This window comes from Triturus cristatus, chromosome 2_2 (assembly GCF_964204655.1).
Source record: "Triturus cristatus chromosome 2_2, aTriCri1.1, whole genome shotgun sequence".
Lineage (NCBI taxonomy): Eukaryota > Metazoa > Chordata > Amphibia > Caudata > Salamandridae > Triturus > Triturus cristatus.
Genome location: NC_140582.1, coordinates 627,572,080 through 627,595,048, shown reverse-complemented (window position 1 = coordinate 627,595,048; position 22,969 = coordinate 627,572,080). Strand labels below are relative to the sequence as shown.

The 22,969-nt window shown below is 46.4% G+C and overlaps 1 protein-coding gene across 2 annotated transcripts in view; it reads left to right on the top strand.

The window, feature by feature from the left end:
- Positions 1 to 22,969, top strand: part of NEK1 (NIMA related kinase 1) — a 1,277,786-nt gene that overhangs the window by 387,249 nt on the left and 867,568 nt on the right. For both annotated transcript variants that reach the window (XM_085641815.1, XM_085641814.1), the window contains exons 15-16: positions 12,949 to 13,127; positions 13,216 to 13,323. In XM_085641815.1, the coding sequence (XP_085497941.1) occupies positions 12,949 to 13,127; positions 13,216 to 13,323 (287 nt within the window). The remainder of the gene's footprint in view (positions 1 to 12,948; positions 13,128 to 13,215; positions 13,324 to 22,969) is intronic.

Sequence of the window (22,969 nt, the reverse complement as noted above, 5' to 3'; positions counted from 1 at the left end):
AGCAATTATCGCTCCTGGCGCTGCACGCTCCCGCAAGTGAAACGCTTTCACTCGCCCCCTCCTCTCACACCTCCCCCTGCTGCCTCCTTTTAGCGCGAGGAACGCGCTTGTTTTATGTTTTACAGAGGTGGCCCCATGGGATCCCACTCTATAGCCTACACACTCTTTCTTATGTATTGTTAGGTTTTGCGGCTTTCTGATATTTTGTCACTGTTACATTTTGTCTTCTATCGTTTTCATTCAGTTGTTTATCCGACAATCACAAACTGCACAGTTATCTTTCCATGTATTTTTTAGTGCAAATGCAGAAGCTTCTCGTATTTTACAATGAAAAATAACGTCCATTTAATTGACTATAACCGAAAACAAGCATGGACAAGGGCAATATGACTGACTGTTGTATAGGAAAGGCACACAACCCCACAACGTATGTGGGCATTTGTAAACATAAAACCCAAGAACGAGCAGACAGACAAACACACTAACAGGCACCCATTAAGACAGACTAACACTTATCATACAGACCAAAGAAATATACAAACAAGCATAAACACAGGCCAAAATAAGCACAGGTACCCGTGCACACTTGAGTAAGTATGCACACATACCACTCAGGGGGCACAGGTTACTGTGCATCGGGATGCACAGAGTGGTGCACAGTAGGGTTGATAGGGTGATGGTCCGTAGATGAGCACAGGGTGATGTGCACCAGGGGAGTAGAGGGTGGAGTGTAAAAGGGGAACGCTGTTGTCATAATTAGGGGACCACAGGATGATGTGTACCTGGGGAGCCCAGGGTAAAGTGCATGAAGGACAAAGGAGTGCTGAGCACCAGGCAGCGCTGGGTGTTGTACACCAGTGGTAGCCACTCAGGGAAGTGTAGTTTGTGCATCTGGCGCCAAAGGGTGGTGTGCAGCGGGCGATACAGATGAGTGTAGTCTATGTTAATAGCGTCACAGCACGCTGTGCGATACATTCTCTCTGCTGTAGAACAGAAGACCTCTGCAGCTTGCGTCTCGCACGTCTTCCGGTCACTACAGTTCTGTTTTTCTAGTTATTGAATTTTGTGCATGCAAGCTCTTACAGTAAGTGCCTAACTTTAATATAGTTTCGATGCTGACCGTTTTTTAGGTCTCGCCTGAGCCAGCGCTTTAGCGCTGCTCTGGCGAGAGCTATAGAAAGCGAGATTTGGAAGTGCAAACTAGTGCTTTTCAGGCCGCCAACTACAGTGCATGTGCGCCGGGCGCGTGCACCATTTGACAGCCTGCTGATCACTTTCACGGCCGCTTTGATGTTCTCAGTGAGCTGCGCGGCCACTGAGAACATCAAAGCGGTCGCGAAAGTGCTCCCCATATGCCAGCCTTCCCTGTGTTTATTTAGCACTCGCCGCCCCCCCCCCCCCCCCCCCACTCCATGTTACCCGTGTGGCTCACTTTCTCTTTCATGGCTGCGTGGCGTTAATTTCACGGCCTCGCGGCCAATGCTTGTTTAGATGGTCTCTCCTCACATACTCTGTGAGAACCGTGAAATCATTTCGTAAAATTCCTAAAAAGTCTAAGCAACTTGCTTAGAAAGTAATAACGTTTGTAAAACAAATTTTTAGTCCGAAGCGTGACAAGTAAACAACCGCACTGTATAGAGCGGGTCCGACACCCAGCCCCCACCTCATCCTTTGCTTCCCAAGTCGCTTCCATTTTATTATTCCTCCCCCGCCTCAGGCTCCTTGGTCGCTCACCCGCCCACTCAACATTTTTCGTCTCTGTTGACTTCTCTCCCCACCAACGCCTCCATTGCCCCTCACCTCGCCCGTTGCGGCCCATAAACATTTTCTTTAACATCTACAATTTTGTGAGGGCCTGGCAGCAGCCATTTGCTCTTGGTCGCTCCCTATGTAAAATGCACTTTCCGCACTTTTAAATTATTATATTTTTTTTACCTTACTACTCCAAAAGAATGCACCAGTTTACAAAGATAAAAAAAATAAAAAAAACGACGGAACATCGGTCTGTGAAGAGAAGGGCAATGAAAGCTGTAAAATATCCCCATCATGCACAACCCGTGCATGATGGGGATATTTTACTCCAGGATTTAAGCACTTTGTATCGACATAACATCACTCGCTTTTTATTCTCTAAACATACAAAAAGCACTGAAAAGGATATGCACCATGCACTAGTGATGCACCCCTTTAACTAAACCAGATGCACACTTATACTCTCCAAAACGCCTTTTTTGGGTTGCTTGTTGCCAGTTTGAGCCCTTTTGTGGCAATTTGTGGAGGAGCCTTCAGGAAGTTGCTTTTACAGGTTTAAACTATATGCCCCGGAATACCACACTTGTAAGAGCCGTGATCTATGATGGAAGGAAATTCCATGATGCACATAACGTGACCCTCAAGGGGCCGTGGGAAGCTGCCGGCATTCGTGATATTGATGCACCATTTGTGTCCCTCCCGAGTCCCGGTGCACACTTGGTGGCCCCCTCTCTGGCTCAGTCCATCAGCAGGCCTCCCATTGTGCTCCCATCCTCCAATCCTACCATCACTACTGCGCAATTTTTGCGGCCACCCTTAAAGCGCGTGCACCAAATAATTATTTTAACGTGGAGCAGTTATTGATGCAAGTCTGGTGTAACTGAATTTGTGCTTCCGATGTTTCTTAATGCATTACATTTTATTTTTAAATACTCTGGGACTGAGATTTGGCCATGTTTTCTACCGCCACGCTCTCTGCTCTCACTACCCCCTCCCTCCTCGTCAGTTACCGGGCTGAATTTGTGCTGCAGATGTTTCTCAATGCATTGCAGTATATTTTTAAATACTCTGGTACTGAGTTTTGCCCATGTTTTCTACCACCACGTTGCATAGTAAGCAGTATTGTTTTGTTGAAGGGCCCTTTCCACCCTTTGTAGGCTACTGCGCTACCATGTTCAGCCAAGTGCTGGGCTGCCGTCACTTTTTTAGATGGTCTCTCCTCACATACTTTGTGAGAACCGTGAAATCATTTTGTAAAATTCCTAAAAAGTCTAAGCAACTTGCTTAGACAGTAATAACGTTTGTAAAACAGATTTTTAGTCCGAAGCGTGACAAGTAAACAACCGCACTGTATAGAGCGGGTCCCACACCCAGCCCCCACCTCATCCTGTGCTTCCCAAGTCGCTTCCATTTTATTATTCCTCCCCCGCCTCAGGCTCCTCGGTCGCTCACCCGCCCACTCAACATTTTTCGTCTCTGTTGACTTCTCCCCCCACCAACGCCTCCATTGCCCCTCACCTCTCCCGTTGCGGTCCATAAACATTTTCTTTAACATCTACAATTTTGTGAGGGCCTGGCAGCAGCCATTTGCTCTTGGTCGCTCCCTATGTAAAATGCACTTTCCTACCCTTTATTGCATGCTTTATAAGACAGCAGCATTTCTTTTTGTAACGTGCACGGCTATGTCCTGGAACAAGCAGCTGTGGCAGGACAAGGGAACATTGGCTGTTTTTTTTTATTCTCCGGGAAGGTAACATTGTCTGCAAAGCATGCATCCAGTGCAGCTTGTTTGCACTTACACTACAACGCTAAATTAACAAGTGTTAGCAGGGAACAGACAAGAGGCGCCACTGGGGCACAAGCCAGACAGAGCCATCCTCCTTGATTGATGTTTTAAAATGTACACGTGTTAGCAGGAAAGAGACCAGAGGCGCCACTGGGGCACAAGCCAGACAGAGCCATCCTCCTTGATTGATGTTTTAAAATGTACACGTGTTAGCAGGAAAGAGACCAGAGGCGCCACTGGGGCACAAGCCAGACAGAGCCATCCTCCTTGATTGATGTTTTAAAATGTACATGTGTTAGCAGGAAAGAGACCAGAGGCGCCACTGGGGCACAAGCCAGACAGAGCCATCCTCCTTGATTGATGTTTTAAAATGTACACGTGTTATCAGGAAAGAGACCAGAGGCGCCACTGGGGCACAAGCCAGACAGAGCCATCCTCCTTGATTGATGTTTTAAAATGTACACGTGTTATCAGGAAAGAGACCAGAGGCGCCACTGGGGCACAAGCCAGACAGAGCCATCCTCCTTGATTGATGTTTTAAAATGTACACGTGTTATCAGGAAAGAGACCAGAGGCGCCACTGGGGCACAAGCCAGACAGAGCCATCCTCCTTGATTTTGATGTTTTCCCTCAGCGAAGATTAAGTTTACGGTTAACTCCAAACATTTCTATCCCCCATAAGCCTGTACTTTCTAATGGTTAATCTTTTGCACAGGATTGTTAGCGGGACGAAATGTTTTCCACAATATGGGTAAATGCTTGGGAAAAAAAACATGCAATAAATTGAGGTATTAAAAAACCCCCAAAACAGGTAGGAAGCATTTGTTTTTACAATGGGCACGGCTATTTTTTATTTTGGACTTTTGGATTTACTGTGACACTTATGCTTTAGCTGGTGCTCTCTCAAGTTTTTTTGTCTGGTTACAAATATTGCTTCGGTGGGTTAATTTCACCTTATATCCCTATTTGTATTATATTAGGAATCAAAGCCTAATTAACAGTATTATTGTCTCAATCTGTTTTTTTTAATTTTTGTTCGCGCACAGCACAAAGCAGCATTTACTTTTCCCGCATCACTTCTTCACTCTATTTAAACTCCACACCCACGACTCTCTTATTGTCTCTCTCCTTCTTTCTCTCTCCCCTATCTAATTCTCTCTCTACTTAACTCTCCTCTCTCTCTTTTTTCGCCTTTCATTCTCTCTCTCACCCCTTTACACCTTCATTCACTCTGTCCCCTTCTTTCTCTCTCCTCTCTCGCTCCACCTTTATTCTCTGTACACCCTTTCTCTCTCCACTCTCTCTCTCCTCTCTCGATCCACCCTATATTCGCTGTACACCCTTTCTCTCTCTCTTTCTCTCTGTCCACCCTCTCTAATTCTCTCTCCCTCCTCACCCTTCATTCTCTGTACACCCTTTCTCTCTCTCCACCCTCTCTAATTGGGCATTATATCTTCACTCTCTCTCACTCGGCAACACCACATCATCACTCAGCATCACCACAGCATGACTCAGCGCAACCACAGCATCAATCAGAGCCAGCGCAGCATCACTTAGCGCCACCACAGCATTACTCAGAACCACCACATCATCACTCAGCACAACCACAGCATCACGTAACGCCACCACAGCATCACTCAGTGCAACAACAGCATTAGCCAGCACAACCATAGCATCACTTAGCGCCACACTAGCATCACTCAGCGCCACCACAGCATCACTCAGCAGCACCACAACATAACTCGGCGCCACCACAGCATCACTCTGGAACACCACAGCATCAGTCAGGAACACCACAGCATCACCATGTGCTACCAGTAATTAGTTTTGTCCTTTTAAAAAGCACAGAAAAGGCGCAGGGAACCTTCTGAGCACTTTGTAAATTGTGTAAAAGTGCAATGAAATGCCATACTCGTACATCTAAAACTTACATCAATAAATCTTTCGAGATCAAGAGTAAAACTGTTTCTAAGCAATTATATTTACGGCCACTTGAACTACGCGATTCTGCGGCCACCGCGTTTTCCGCATAATTACTACTTTGCCGCATTTTCCTCTAATCCATCATCTGCTACGTAATCTGCAGATTTTAACAAGAAAGATGTTTCTAGCCCAAAATGATCAAAGGTGAGTAAAAAAAATCGCAACACGCCTTCTCCCGCAGGGGAATGTTTTTCGCAAAAAATGACTGGCCGCTTAATAGTTGTGCATTGCTGTATTGTTAAAATAGTGCATCAGACAATACAGGAGCTATTTGGGTAGCGGCCTGAGAATCACTTCTAGGCATGTTTCACAGTCAAAGCAAACTAGCATTTGCAATGCAATAGGTCTCGCATTTGCGAGAGTTTAAGCTATTGGCATTGTAAATGACAATGTCTTTTATGTATGTTTTATAAACAAAAACATAAATAAAAGGCATTGTCATTTACAATGCCAATAGCTCAAACTCGCGTGAATGCGAGACCTATTGCATTGTAAATGCTTGTTATATTATGCTTGTGGGGGTCTAGTCGGTATATCAGGTTTCTGTCCACTCTTTTTGAAGTAAGTGTCCAAATCTTCCTGCAGTTTCGCATCAGTTCTAGTGAGTTTTATTTTAATTTCTTCTGCCATTTCATTCAGCTATATCTTTGATCCAATTTTGAGGTATAAATGTTTTAGGGTTTAGCCAGTTAATTGCAGCTCGTATTTTGGCCATCCGCAGGGTAAATTGTACAGACCTTTCTTTTAATTTTACTTTCCGATGTGCTGGCATCCGTGCTCAGCAGGCATGGTATTAATATGCATTAAAAACTCTGTTTATTCCCTGTGTTCTAGGTGTTGCCCTGGGCATCTGTAATAGCAGTAATACTAATAGGCGCTATTTCGTGCTTAAAAAGCCTGCTTAGCAGATTACCCGCCTTTACCCATTCCCTGTGTAGTGCCTGCTTAAATTACCTGTTTTGTAGTAGTTCCTTATCCAATGTATTTTCTAGTATCTCAGACCTGAGTCCTTCAAGCATCATTTTGTGTAGTCTATTCAAATCTGGCATTTTTGGTAATCATGCAAGCGCCTTCTCTTCAGCGAGAAAAGTTACATCTTATTGTGTGATCAGTAATGTAATTGGAGAAATTATTGTACCTTTCATTACCACTTTCAGGTCAACCCTGTACCCCTTTTGCTGGCAGTGTCATTAGTCAAATTAGGGATGTTCTTATTTCTTGTATGGCTTTGAAAACATCGGCCAAGGTAGGTTCCGTCCCCTTCTGTGATACTGCTCCCTGGCCTTCCGCAGCGAGTCAGCGGCGAGTTACAGATGCTTCTGTAACTTTATCCTTCACCATTTTGATAGTTAGTATAATGTGAAAAGCTCGCTGCACCCTCAGCGCGCCACCAACACCATTGGAGTGAGTCATGCTCTAGGTCCTGGTACCCTGGTCCACTCATTGCCGGACTCTCGCTCTTTCTTCGCTGCCATCTGATGCAACAGAGGCCTCACCGTGCCTCTCCACTGCGGCCCTCAGCGCCATCCCAGCAGGTAGGCCTCATGGCCGGGCACCAAGAGTCTTTTCACAGGCAGCTGCCACAGGTTTCCCTTACTGGCTTCGGGCCTCCAACTTCAGCAAGCATCAACCTGCTGCAGAACCTTGGTGCCTCCTGATTATATTTACATGTGTGTGGCATCACCATTTTGCCTTGTTTGTTATGTGTTATGCTTTGTCAGGCATGGTGAGGGTGGGGTGGGGGTGCCTTTCAAATGCAGACTTCTCACAGCTTGTGCGTTTCCATAGATCAACCTGTGTCATTATGCTCGGGGCTGCTTGCCATCTTTCTTTACGTTGGTTTCTGTTCTAGATTGGCATTTTAAAGGCTGATGTTGTCAGAATGTGTTGCCATGTTGCAAGGAGCTCGGTCAAAGTGTCCTCACGCCATCGTCGGTAGGCCACACCCCATCATGTTATGTTACTGTTAATAAACATTTGAGGAGTTTTATTTGCTATTACCAATCAGAGCCTTTCTACCTGTCTTAGATGATCAGTTGTGTAGGTTGGACTCATAAAGTGATGACAAAGTGTAAAGTCCTATTCTGTAGTGTGCTTTACCAATGCGTAATGCAAATGACAACTCCCGATCTAAATTTGTGTGTAAACCGATAAAAATTCTCCTCGCACTCAATGTGACCACTCAGCTGCTACCACTGAGTACTTAGTAAGAAACCCTTCTAGATATACATTGACTTTGACCAGGGTAACCACTCTAGTATCCCCACCCTCCATCCCTTTCAATCCTCCACGCCCCCTTACTGAATGGTGGAGCACTTCTGACCTGGCTGTCATCCTTCAGTTTTTTATCCAAACTTTATCACTTTTTTTGTGTCACCTATATTGGTAAGTAAATCTAGTTGGGGGGTGGGCAAGGGAGAGGGGAAGAATTGGAAAGACCAGCTTCATTAGACTACGGCTCTCTACCAGGGCAGAGAAGATAAGATCACCAATGGATGGTCTGACTTTGTAATGTCGAAGTGCGAAGAAGCAGACATTGTGTGGTCAATCAAAGCATTTGTAAAGCACACTACTTACCCGTGAGGGTCTCAAGGCGCTAAGGGGTGGGGGTGCTGCTACTGTTCGAAAAGCCAGGTCTTGAGGATTTTTCTGAAGGTCAATAGGTCTTGGGTCTGCCGTAGGCGGATGGGGAGGGTGTTCCATGTCTTGGCGGCGAGGTGTGAGAATGATCTGCCGCCGGCGGTCACCCTTCGGATGCGGGGGACAGTGTTGAGGGCGTGGTCGGCTGAGCGGAGCTGGCGGGTGGGGGTGTAGAAGCTGAGTCGGCTGTTGAGGTACGCTGGTCCGGTGTTGTGGAGTACTTTGTGTGCGTGGGTGAGGAGCTTGAAGGTTATCCTCTTGTTGACGGGGAGCCAGTGCAGGTCTCTCAGGTGGGGTGTGATGTGGCTGCGGCGAGGGATGTTGAGGATCAGGCGTGTGGAGGCGTTCTGGATGTGTTGGAGCCGTTTCAGGAGTTTGGCCGAGGCTCCTGCGTAGAGGGTGTTTCCGTAGTCCAGTCTGCTGCTGACGAGGGCCTGGGTGACCGTCCTTCTCGTTACGGTGGGGATCCACTTGTAGATTCTGCGGAGCATACGGAGGGTGTTGAAGCAGGAGGAAGAGACGGCGTTGACCTGCTTCGTCATGGAGAGGGTGGAGTCGAGGATGACCCCCTAGGATGCGTGTGTGGTTGGTGGGTGTTGGCACTGTTCCTAGTGCGGTCGGCCACCAGGAGTCGTCACACGCCGAGGGGGGTGGATCCGAGGATGAGGACCTACGTCGGCGACGGCCTTCATTCCTTCGTGGAGGTTGGTTTTGGAGGTGTGGGGGCCCTTGGTGAGGGAGAGGATCAGCTGGGTGTCATTGGCGTAAGAGGATGTTGAGGTCGTGCAGTCGGGCGACGTGGGCGAGCGGTGCCATGTAGATGTTGAACAGCGTTGGGCTAAGGGATGAGCCCTGGGTTACGCCGCATATGATCTTGGTGGCTTCGGAGCGGAAGGGGGGAGGCGGACGCTCTGTGTTCTGCCGGAGAGGAAGGAGGTGGTCCAGTCCAGGACCTTCTCTTGGATCCCGGCGTCGTGGAGTCGTGTTCGTAGTGTGCGGTGGCAGACCGTGTCGAAGGCAGCTGACAGGTCCAGGAGGATGAGGGCTTCTCCATTGTCTAGCAGGGTTCTGATGTCGTCGGGGGCGGCGATGAGGGCAGTTTCGGTGCTTTGGTTGCTGCGGAACCCAGACTGGGACGGGTCCAGGGTGTTGTTCTCCTCGAGGAAGCTGGTCAGTTGTTTGTTGACGGCCTTCTCGATGACCTTCACCGGGAACGGGAGCAGGGAGATGGGTCGGAAGTTCTTGAGGTCCTTGGGGTCCGCCTTGGGTTTCTTGAGTAAGGCGTTGATCTCGGCGTGCTTCCAGCTCTCTGGGACGGTTGCTGTCTCGAAGGAGATGTTGATGGCTTTCCGGAGATGGGGTTGCGATGGTGGTGCTGGCTTTGTTGAAGATGTGGTGTGGGATGGTTCTTACGGGGATCCGGAGTGGACGGTGTTCATGATCTTGATAGTGTCGTCGTCGTTGATGTTGGTTCAGTAGAGCAGGCGGTTGGTGCGGGTAGTGGCCGTGGGGGTGGATGTCTCGGTGGTTGCCGGGGTGGTCGCGGGTGGATGTCTGCGATCTTGCGGTGGAAGAAGGTGGCCAGCGAGTCGCACAGGTCTTGCGAAGGCGGGATGTCGTTGGTGTTGGAGCTGGGGTTGGAGAGTTCCTTCACAATGTTGAAGAGCTCTTTGCTGTTGTGTGCGTTGTTGTCTAGGAGGTCTTTGAAGGAGGCTCTTTTGGCGGATCTGATGAGGTGGTGGTGTCTGCGGGTGGCGTTCTTGTGGGCTGCGTAGCTTTCCAGTGTTCGTTCACTGATCCAGTTCTTCTCTAACTTTCGGCAGGTTTGCTTGGAGGCCTGGAGGTCTTCAGTGAACCAGCTGGCTTTCTTTCTGGTGTGGCTGTTGGAGGGTTTCTTGAGCGGGGCGAAAGTGTTGGCGCAGTCGTCGATCCACTGTCTGAGGTTGCGGGTGGCGGTGACGGGCTCGGTCGGGTCAGCGGGTGGGCTCTGGGCGAGGGTGGTGGTTAGGTGGTCTTTGGTGACCAGCAGCGGCGAGGCATCTGTTGGGTGCGGTGGTGTGTGGTGGGTTTCCGGAAGGTGAAGTGGATGCAACGGTGGTCGGTCCAGTGGAGTTTGGTGGTGTGGTTGAAGGAGACGTGGGAGGTTGCGGAGAAGATGGGGTCAAGCGTGTGTCCGGCGGAGTGGGTGGGTGTTGTGACGAGTTTTCTGAGTCCGAGGTTGTCGATCAGGGTGGAAGAGTTGGAGTCGTTGTTGTTCTCGAGGTGGAAGTTCAGGTCCCCGAGGAGGATGTAGTCCGTGGAGGCAAGGGCGTGTGTGCTGACGATGGAGTCGCTGAACTGGGGTCAGGGTCCGGGGGGGTCTGTAGATGAGGGTTCCTCTGAGGGTGGTGTTGGGGTCGGTGTGGATCTGGAAGTGTAGGTGTTTGGCGGTGCTGAGGGTGTTGTCGGTGTTTGTCAAAACTTTGAGAGTGTTCCTGTGGACGATGGCGATTCCTACTCTGTTGGTGCGGTCCTTGCGGGTGATCTTGTAGCCTTCCGGGATGGCTGTGGCGATGTCGGGTGCCGAGGAGGGGTTCAACCAGGTCTCCGTCAGGAAGGCGACGTCTGGGGTGTTGGAGTCGAGTAGGTCCCAGAGTTCAACGGCGTGTTTGCCGGCGGAGCGGGTGTTGAGAATGATGCATCTGAGGTAGTTGGGTTCTTTGGTAGGTGGGTTGGCGGGCCGGATGCTGGTGAAGCTGCAGTTCTGGCAGGAGAAGGGTCCTTGGGTGTGCTTCGGGGTGGCCAGGCAGTAGGTCCGTGATCGTCCGGCTTTGAGTGTGTGGAGGGTGCTGGAGTCGTAACAGAGACGGGCGTTGTGGCGTTCACAGGGGCCAGTGGTTCTGGCGCTGGGCACGGTCCAGGTGCGGACGGGCGCAGACGGGCTTGCCTTAGGTGCACCTTCAGGGTGCCAGCGGTGCACCCGCTGCGTGGCCTCCATATGAGGGGATATGGGAGGGAGGAGCAGCTGGGAGGCAGGAGCGGGGCAGCGAATGGGAGAGCCGGGGGCGGGGCTGCAGGGGTCGCAGCAGCGGGAAAGCGAAGGGGGGAGCGGGCAGGGGATACAGAAGGCAAATAGAGGGCACAAATGGAAAATGAACGGTCGAGTGACAAAAGACATCAGTGCTAATGCAAATAAAAACAGGCAAGACGAGTGCTAAATACAATACAATTAACAGAGCAGGACGCAAGTACCGATGGCAGTGAGGACTATGCGGGGCACGAACCAATGCGAGCGGCAGCAGCGGGCTCAGGGCAGCGTCACGCAGGTGATGCTGTGCGGCGGCGAGGGGAGCGACCTGCCTGGTGGCAGGGTCAAGGGTCGCTTGGTAACAACTTTTAACTTTTCCTCACCAGGTTGCGCACGTAATGTGCTGCTCTCCAGCCCCCCAGTCCTGGTTTTGATATGTCTTAAATGGTCACCATATCTTTTTGAATTTGATCAATTCATCTGTGGTTAGTGCTGTCAGTTTCTCTATTATGTAAATATGCCAATTTTTTGTCCACCAAAATCCTAGTGGAGGTGCTGTCATCTGTTTCCAATGATGTGCAAGCATTACTTGTGCTTCCAGCAAGAATTATGTGATCACGGGCCACCGATAGGGGGGAACACATACAGGATATGCTTTGTTTTCCCCTGGATGACTCAATAGTATAACCGCAGTGTTCAGTGGAGGAGAAACTCCTGTGAAGTCTTAGATTAAGCTCAGGAGGGCACGCGATATGGCTGAGCTTATGGACTGGACCACCATATATGGAGCATTGTACACCATTGCGGACACTCCCACCAATTGCTGTCGGAGGTCACAAACATGGCCGCAAATCTTTCTGGGGTGAAATACCATCTAGTTGAAGACCTTGTAAAATCCCTCTTTGTATTTAGTGCAAATAGAAGACCTTTCAGCTCTAGCCCATATTGACACCCACTTCTCCATATTTAGTTCAGTCGCCAGTTCCTCCTCCCATTTGTCTTTGTAAGTGTGATGTACAGGGTCAGTGCTTAGGTTCACGGCCTGATATAAATATGATATTGCCCTCTGGCTTGAGGAATGACCAATAACGTCCAGAACGGTGTCAGGGCTTGTGACCCTCCACCCCTGTGTTCCCGTGAACCTGCTTGTGTAAGCTTAAATCTATCAACTCTCTGGAGGGACAGGGAAGCTGTGCATTCCTCCCTGGACCGGAGTCTACCTTTATCAAAAAGTGTGTAGCCTAGGCCGCCCTGGACCCTCCCAATTCAGAAATAGTGGATACATCTGGCCTGGTGTGAAATTGTGATCATTAGACATATGAGCAGAAGGTAGGGATATGCGTTCATGTGTAATCTGTTGCGTGGGTGGAGCCAGAGCAAATTCTGTAATGAAGTCGGTGAAAATGAGCTCTCTAGCCGTAGCCAAGGAGTTAATTTCTGCAGCAGCATTGATTCGATCGCTGGGCTGAGTGAAAAACACTTTAAAATATGAAATGTTTTCATTTTTGTCAGTAGCAGAGCTTTGAAGTGTGCTATATAGACTTTCCTATTCCGTGGCTGACCGTGTCACTATTGGAGTTAGATGAACCATGGTGTTTATGAAACATGGACAGTATTTCCACCACAGATCAAAAGCTGCACTCGGCCTATGATTAATAAATTCGCCTTTCTTCGCTAATTTCTGTTTTTCTTTTGCTTTGTACCCCCTACCTTAATAGGATGCACTGGAAAGCCTTGTTAGTACAACATTGATTGAGCTGCCAACATCTTCTTTATGCAGGTCCCATCTTTTGGTGTAGGTGGAGGAGTTTCACCAAGCCCAGCTCCCATTCGCGGACCTTATGAGCACTACTTCAATATTTTTGATCAGATGCAGCAGCAAAAAGAAAATATTCAAGCAGCGGAGGACAGAGCAGCCCGGTTGAGAGCAGAGATCCAGTACAGAGAGCCTGAGAATAGGTATGGTGCATGGATATATTAAAGTACCGGTGTCTGTGATTGATATGTAGTGAAAATACTGAAAAGTGCTGCATCTCTACATTTGCAGAATAATTCCCAGTCCCCCTGCCTTTCATTATCATTTTCCTGATGCTGATGCAGTGAGAAAAGAATTGATAAGACTGGAGGCGGTATCTCAACAAGCCAATGCAGACAGGTTTGACTGCTTATTCTTGATCTTTTTTTTTGCATCTTTTACCTCTAAGGTTGCTCTTACACCACAACACTCTGTATTTTGAAATTGTTACCTTAGATAATTTATATAGTCTGACATAGTGTGCCCATTTTATTGTGCCAACATAATATTAAGTTGTACTTTTTCACCTTTAGTCTAATAATTGATGTGTCAATGTGAGCACTATACTCTCTCTTGAAGAATAAACAAAAACTTTAAACACGACACTGTGCAGGTAGGGGAATGGCCTGTGGCTGCTATGCAGACTTTGTTATGAATCTGCACGAATGCTGCGGATGCTGCATTGCTGGTGACAGAAACTAAGTGCTATTAGTGTGAAAGAGGGCACGGCCTTCGTTGTGCACAACAATATTCTTTAAATGTCGATGTTAGGCGCCCTCCCTTAAGAGTAAATGTAAAAAGACAATCAGGCCACCACATTCAGTGTCCCAGACGGAGGGGTTCCCAATAGTTGGCCTGGTGGGAAAGTATCATCCTTTGCATCGCTTTTGAAGGGAAGGAGCAGATCTTCCTATCTTAGGAATTTATTTTTTTATGTTAAATTGCTCCACAATTTAATCGAATGTTTGGAGTTGGCCTTCTTGAGTGACTTGGTTGCCTACGGAGTAAAAACCTTGATGTCTTAGTAAGGCCAAGAGAGGGTCGCCAGGTGTATAAAGCACTATGTGATTAGTGAGGAGCAAGCCTACCCACTGTAGCTGAGCCTCTAGGTAGTAGTGCTCATAGTCGAGGGCCTGAGTCATATTTTGTCTCTAATGAGGCTGCTTAATATGTGTTTGGTACTTTAGTTTGGCAGTTAGGGATGTTAAAACATACATCACTTTTTATTTAATTTAATCATTATCTCATTCTGTTGTGAGAGTTTTGATGACATAATCACCCTGTTGGAGCCAGAATTGGTAAATCTTATCATGGTATTGGCTGCACAGCTCAGACATCCTTGTGAAACAGTGACAATATGAGACACAAAACGGCATCACAAGTCAAGCCTCAATCAGTATATTCCCATCACTGTCCAGGTTTGCTGTGCGAACTTTTCCACTCTGTTCGGCGGGGCCAGAAGTGATAGCCAATGTTTTACAATAATAGGTATTAAGACAATTACACACTAAAGTACAGAACTACATTTATTTGCAGGTGTTTCCATGGAATTCTCATGACTCCGAAATTGATGTCACCATGAGTTCTAGAACGGTCCAACCCTAAAGTAGCTTTTCCATCACCCGTCCAAAAGGCCTTTAGACCAAGACAGGAGAATAGCGGATGCAATAGACCCGCTTTGTTGGTACCTGATTGAACGCACCACCAATATCACAGACCTCAGTAAGTAAAAGAGAGGCAATCATTCTCTCTCTAACGCTCTGAGTTGGGATGGAAGAAAACTCTGCTGGGCATGGGATGCAACATTCTATGCCTGCATAGGATGATCTGCTAGGACATATCACAGATGATGCAGAATGGAATCCCAGCATTGTGGTTCCATGTACCCTCAGCCTGGTAGTCAAGTGGTAAAGCCTGTTCAAATTAGCTCATTTGTGCTCATACCTGCACTCAGTCAACCACAGTTTCTCTGAGCCTCTTTTCACATTCGCCAGTGTTCCGAAAAATGTCCACACCCAAACTTGTTCAGGGACGCTTGTATTTTGTCCAGCGGTTCATGAGCGACAGCAGGGTGCATTTTATCATTACCCCTCTGAGTCCCTCTCTGTGGCTCAGAAAGTTCTGCTCCTCTATCCACAACCGATTGAGATCTTACAAAATTCTACTGTTCTCCAAATCTTCTCCTTCCAACATCCATTCGGAAAGCTCTAGGGCACTGCCTCAACAGTCCCACTCTTCTGCTGCAACGGCCCTGGACACAACAGTGCTCTTTCAAAGAAACAATTGCTTGCTTGCTTCATTCATTTGTCTACACAACTTACCGATGTCAAAATTATGTAATCAACTTTGACAAATATATTTCATTTTACTGAACCTTCTAGTAGTAGAAAATCTGTCTTTTAAGCTGACATAAAGTCATGTCACTCTGTAAGTGACAGCCTTTTACAGTCAAGCTCATTTATAAAAAAACAGTACTGCCTGGAGTAGTTTAGATTTAGAACAGTACTGCCTTTCTCTTATTTCCATGTTAATGTTTTTTTTGACCAATACACACTTTGGAATACAGTTCACATTCGTATTTTTCAATTTCATCCTAGTTCTGTATAAAACACCAATATGTGTTTGTATTTCCAAACAATTACTATATTAACATTAGACATGGTCTTTATTTCACCCCAAAAACCTATTGTAAATGCAGAACTGAAGTTACTTTGCCTTTATTGGTTGAAATTAACAGAAGTTCAACATGACATGTTATAATATGCTCTTACTCTCACACTATGACTGATTCGTTTCCCATCAGGTGTGTGTATTTTTCTTAAAAACTCATCTTGTCCAAGGGCCAAACTGCTATTGAAATGTACTTGTCCTTTAAAGCAATCAACTTGCTCACCTGCTCCCTATATTATCATTTTTTTTTATTTGGGGAAACTACCTAACGCAATGCTTTGGAAACAACGCTAGCGTAAAAGATATTTCCTTTTTTAGTGCTTAAGGTGTTTATTGGTGTGACATTTGTGCACTTTGAGATTAAAGAATGTGGCAGAAGAAAACATACTAATCTCCTTAGTAGGAGCATTTACCCATAATTTTGTAATTAATTTGTTTTACACAGCATAAATATGTTTCTGTTATTAACTTCCTAAACTGTCACGCAAGGATTTGTACCAGTGAAGAGCAAGAACTTGGTGATAGGCCCATTTAATCAGGCATCTCAATCACATTTTAATCCACAACATAATTTACCTTTTTGCTTCTTTTTAAATCTCGAACCTTTCAGTTTCGCTGTCCCTCTTTTCATACGCCAATTCCTTGGCCAGTAGTTTCTCCTTTGCTTCCCTCTTTTTTGCCAATATCGATCTTAGGTAAATTCTACCAGACAACTCACCTGTCTGGTTGCTAAAGTCTTCTTGGGGATATTCTGAATGGTGACCTAAGAATGCATTCCGCCCGTTGCTTACCATTGCGTTTGTGGTTTGTAACTCACATTTGTTTGCTTTATTTTTTCTGGCTTTATTTGTTTTAGCTTTTCCAGCATGTCTTTGACCCTCCTGTGGAGCATAACCTGTTAACTGTATTCTTCCACGAGTGCTCGTTTTCTGTAAACAGGCCTTTACATTATGTTCTTAGCTTGTCACATTTGCTGTAAATTCAAAGAAAGAGGTCACATGTCAGGCTCTGTCTTTTGAGGGAACATGGTGTTTACTTTTCTTTCTTTGACTTAAAAGTGAGAGGATGTATTTGACAATCTGGGTATGTGAAACCCAGTCCTTTTTTTCTAGCACACAACAAAATTTAAATGTCTTTAAATGAACTGCGCAAATATTTCAGAATGTACCAGAATTAGGAAAGCACAAATTGAGCACTTTTTTTGTAATTCTGAAAAATTTCCTTGACACAAATATTTTAACACAATCAAAACAAATTAATACACTTGGTAATGCTATTTCCACACATTATCGTTTGTGTGCTGCATAGTTTTTTCAGTAATATGGTAGGTCTGTGCAAATGTAATGGCCATTTCAATTGTAAAGATGTTGTTTGTAATGCAGTGCACTACCATACCATGCATACTCCACTATACAACACTCTACTCAACCTGCAGCAACTCTGGTATACAACATGGCATAGTTGATACCTCTTGGCTTTGCCAATGCTTGTTTCTATTTGTCTTTACTCTTTACCATTTGATGTTATGCAGTTGATACTTTTTTTTTGTCTAACCACTTCTTTCTTGTGTCCCTTTCCATCTTTTACTATCCTTTTCTCTTTCCATTATGTTTCATCCTTGCCCATTGGTTGCTGTTGAAGTGATGAGCAGAGCATACTCTACAAGGAGTAGTTACATTGTATAGCTCTAGCTCTTAACAATGGGTCAGGAACAGTGCCTGAGAGCCTCTCAAACAATTGCAGACACAGAATTACTTACTCAATCCAGGCAGTGAAAACTGAGTCACAAACCACACACACCCACTTTGCAGACACACCCTGCAAAGACAAACCTATCCACTGTGGCACACACAGGCAACCATCCTGCATGAGGCACTGTCCTGCAGATGGACACCTTTCACAGGCAGAGCTGTACTTAGTATATTTGACTGACTTTTTCCCCCTTCATGCTTCAGCCACCATGCCCAACAGACCTGCTAAATATATATTCTCTCTCTCTCCCACCCCCCTCTCTCTCTCTCCCGCTCCAGATATATCTCCTGCACATACTAACCTTGTGCAGGGTAACCTTGCCAACGCACACACCCCTAGAGACATAACAAACAATATCTGCACAGATACACTCATCCACCCTGCAGATCTGGCCACCCACCCTCCAAACACATCCGTACTTCAGATGTGCATGCACTTTGCTGATACATCTATCCTCTTGCATGTGCACATTCGTCATCTACAAACTGCCTGCAGAGAGGGGAGAGGCAGTGCATAAAAGAGATGAGTTATTGCAGAGTAGAGCAAGATGTTCTGCCTGTCTTTTATTGAAACAGTGAGCTACTGATAGGATGAAACAGTTATGCAAAGGATGAAACAGTTATGCAAACGAGACAAGAAGTTCTTCTTGGAGCCTTCAACACAATGACCAGGAAAATAACGAAAACAATGGAATGACATTTTACAGGCAAAAGAAGTCGCATTCATATCAAGGTCCTTGTGGGCGTAAATATGGTAATGCAGCAGGGCTGACTGAAGATATCCATCAAGGGAATTGAAAAAAAGGCCTAGGCAAATCACTATATATATATATAAGCGCAGGCAAAACAATCTAACAACATGGGTAATACAATTGCATATTTGTTAAAAAACATGCAGTATAACATATGCTAATATTATCAAATTATTTATTCATAATTTTTAGATTTTTTAACAAAAAATTTTTTCCTTTTAAGATAAATATATATGGATATATATCTGATAGTTTGCTAAATATATTAAAAGAATTGTATCCGTTGTCCAAATTTACAGTGAATACATGTAAAATTGCACATATGATTCATTAATGTGGAAAAGTTTTTTTCTCTTTGTTTACTTCTAAATCACAACAAATAATAAAACATGATTATCTTTGTAAACAATGCACAATGCGAGTGGCTGAATGATGTAAGGAAGCTGGCGGTTTGTTGACACCACGTGCGTTTCGGCTGAGCCTTTGTCAGGAATCTGTCGCAGTATACACTGAATGGGACACAAAGCAACGCAAAACCTAGATTTTTATGCCCGCAAATGTTATGTTTTAACTATTTGTCTTAAGTTAAGATCAAAGGAAAGATGAAAACATAATTAGTGAGTTGTGACCCGTGTGAAAATGCTAATGATGTGCATCAAAGCATAATACCCAAAGGAGTTACACATGCATGGGTAGAAAGCGAACCTCACCAATATGTGGTGTTAATGTAAGACGTGAATAAAGTGCAGAGACCTTTTGAAGAGTCTCTAAAGCAAAGGAATGGCATCTCGATAACAAAAAGCACTTCATTTTCTTTAATAAAAGGTTTAATAATAGACACAAGAATGCAGTAAAATGGAGTGATAAGTGCTGTAGTGGTAATATGGCAGAGAGGGTAATTGACTATCTTACAAGAAAAGTACCGGGTGAAAGAAAAGAGGGAGGAAGAGTTGCCACATAGGCTTTAAAGGGGGCACTGGGTGCATGGAGGCCCAGCGCTGAATGGAGACAGCGGGATTAAGCCACTTTTTCACAGTTTGAATGTTTGTGGGGACACAGGTCCCCAAGCACAAAAAACACACACACACACACCCACACCACACCACACCACACACACACCACACACACACACTCTCTCTCCCCCCCCCCCCCCCCCCCCCACTCTGCAGGAGGCATATTACCTGAGCACTCTGATCCAGCCGGCATTGAAGGGAACCAGGGCAGGCAATCCATGTGAGCATAGGATAGGTAACCATGTCAGCCACGAACAATTAAAAGCTGAATCAGGCTGGAAGGAGGAAACCATCTGATGCCTTGAGTGAGGGAAGGGCACAGGCCACTGCCACAAGGGATAGAGATGAGCGGACTGTGGGAAATACGATGTGGAGCCTTGAGCCAGAGAATGGGTCTGGTGAGCAGATGTACGAAGCTCAGAAAGAAGCAAAAAGCTTAGAACAGGAACTCAAGGTGGCAGACCCCCTTTTCTTCCCACCCTCCATCCTCTTAGCAGACACTGTGGGGAAGTACCAATGCCCCTCTCTCGACTGCAGAATTTGCGTTGCTCTCAGAGTTCAGGGTGTGTATTTTACAACTTCTTTCGGGATGATTGCTGTCTTTGCACACACCCTCCATTTTCTCAACCAGTAACAGCACAGAGCCAGCATCTGAGACAACACTCAAGCTGTTTGCAAACAAGTGAAGAAACACTTGTTCGAGGCATATCCGCTTTAGATCATATGCTTTAGTGTAGATCGCCATCTAGTGTTGGGTCCGGATGTTTGCACTTTGTTTTTTCTTCGAAGAAGTCTTTCCAGTCACGAGGTAGGTGGTGACTCCTTTCGGTGATAGTGCACATGGGCATCGACTTCATCCACAGATTGTTTTTTTTCGCTATCGGGTTCGGATGTGTATTGATGCGCTCCGGTTCGGTATTGTTTTGGAACTCTTTCAGCGCGCAATCCTCTGCCCTCTATGGTATTGTCATCGATCGCGATTCCCCATTGGACGTGCATCGTTTCGACTGAGAAAACCTTAGATCGGGAAACTCTAGGTGGGCCGTTGGGCCTACCCGTGCCGACCGCGCTAGCAGTTGATGGAACGAACTCCATTTAAACTATGTCCCGGGTGTTGTGCTAAGTTTCCACGCACCGATATGCATGAGATCTGCAACCTCTGCTTATCCCCGGAACACAACAAAAAGGACTGTGACACGTGTCAATCGTTCCGATCGAAAAATGCAATTCGGGCTCGACGCCCGTGATGCAACACCACAGCGGCTCCGTTCCGGACATCTTTGGCGAAAATTCCGATATCCAACACCCAGCTGAAGAAGCTGAGGAAGAAGAACAGGTCTCCGTGTTCGAGGCAGACTCCGACATGGAAGAACAGCAAATCACTCTGGGTCAGCGTACCGTGAGTACTAACCCCCATGCCCAGTGAGCATAAGACAAAGTCTCCGGTACCTCCTTCGGGCTCAGGTCGGCACCGACAGAAAGTTTCACACTCCCTGCCCTCCAGCCCGGCTAAGAAACATAAAGAGGAGCCTTCCAGCTCGGGCTCGAGCCGGCTTCATTCTGGTGCTGAACCAACACCTTCGGCACCGAAACATAAGTCAAAGCATACACCAGCACCGAAGACTACACCTTCGGCACCGAAGACTTTGGAACCGAAGACTCCCGTACCTAAAGGTTCGGGCCGAAATCCTCCACACCTACAGGTTCGGAGCCGTAAGCGTCCACGCCTAAAGGTTCGGAGCCGAAACTTCCAGCACCTAAACAGTCGGAGCTGAAATCTGTAACACCGAAAGGCTCGGAGCCATAGCCTACCAAGCACAAAGACTCTCAGCCAAAACCTTCGACACCAAAAGGGTCGGAGCGGAAACCTTCGGGACCGAAATCAACACATAAAGAAAAGGACACTCCAGCCAAAAAGCCTTGGCCCGATGAACCACAGTTGGATCCTAAACAAAAAAGACTTTTCATTAACCCTCAAACAGGTCACATTCAGGCCACTGTGCCCAAGAAACGGAAGATTGATCTCTCAGAGGACCCTCCTATATCTCTCAAGAAGGACATGGGTACTAACCCTTCTCTCCCTTACATTCCACCTCCTTCTCCTCCTCCTAATCCCAATTTGTTTATCTCACCAGCAAATTCACCACCTCCTCCTCTTTCACCTGTCACACAGGAGGATGATTATGGGGATAGGAATGGAGATACAGTTGGAAAGCAGAACATACCACTAGATCATATTATACCACAAGACACTGACCCATGGGAACATTATGACAAGGAACCAGATACAGAGAGGGACCCTGACCTGTATCCCTCTAAACCCTCTCCACCTGGCGATAACGTTGGCTACCTTCAGCTCATTAATAGAGCTGCCCAATATCACGGAGTGGAGCTCCAGAAAGAGCCTTTGGAAGAGGACTTCCTCTTTAAAACACTTACCTATTAACAAAGGTCTACTCATACTTTACCTATGCTAAAAGGCATGTTAAAGCACACAGATGAGGTATTTCAAGTCCCAGTTAGGGTAAGAATACTCACATCCTGAGTAGACAAGAAATATAAGCCCGCTCCTACTGATCCTGCTTACATCAACGGTCAGTTGCCTTTGGTCTCTCTTGTAATCTCCAACGCTCGCAATAGAGCTAACTCTCAGACCACAGGTGAGGCACCTCCTCCTGACAAGGAGTCCAAACTCATTGATGCCTCAGGTAAGAGAGTAGCTACACAGGTTGCAAATTATTGGCGTATCGCAAACGCTCAGTCACTACTAGCACGTTATGATAGGGCTCATTACAATGAGTTAGAACAACTAATGCAAGACTTACCTGATCAGTACAAAGCAAAGACTAATGACCTAACCCAGGAAGGCAAATTCATCACTAACTCATCCCTAACACTTCCATTAAATATGCACTAGATGCAGCAGACACAGCAGCTTGTGCAGTAAATACAAGCGTGTTACTGCGCAGACACGCATGGCTTAGGATCTCAGGATTTAAACAAGAGGTACAATGCTCCATACTTAATCAGCCCTTTGATAAGGAACATCTTTTCGGACCAGCTGTAGATACCTCGCTCGAAAAAATGAAAAAAGACACTGAGGTCGCAAAGTCTATGGGGGCTTTACAGTTACCTACTAACGGGTTCCTTTCACCGCTCCTTTTACAGTGGTGGCTTAAAGACATTGTCCACCGAGAATCACTCCTCCTCTTACAAGGGTAACAACCAATCCACCTCTTCCAGCGGTTATTTTCTAGGAAGTTATAGAGGAAACAATAATAAGGGAAGAAACCGAGGTAACTCCACGCATACTTCCCCTGCCAACAAGCAGTGACTTCCTTCCACTACCCCCGATCATTCCACTCCTGTCGGGGGGCGGCTCTTGCATTTCCTACCTGTCTGGAATTCAATCACCTCAGACAAGTGGGTACTACAAATGATCCAGTATGGTTACTGCCTGGAGCTTACCAGCACCCCCCGCCCCCATCTATTCTTCCAAGGACACATGCAGTGTCACCAGAACATCTCACTCTCTTAAATCAAGAGGTTCTCTCTCTCTTGGAAAAACAGGCCATAGAACCAGTCCCAGTACAACATCAACGGACCAGTGTACACTCCCTGTATTTCCTAATTCCCAAAAAGGATGACTCTCTCAGGCCTATATTAGACCTCCGACAGCTAAACCTCTATATCCAGTCAGACCACTTCCCCATGGTCACACTTCAACAGGTGCTCCCACTGCTACAGCAAGGCGATTTTTTTTATCCACTCTAGACTTAAAGGAAGCCTATTTTCATATCCCCAGTCACCCAGCTCACAG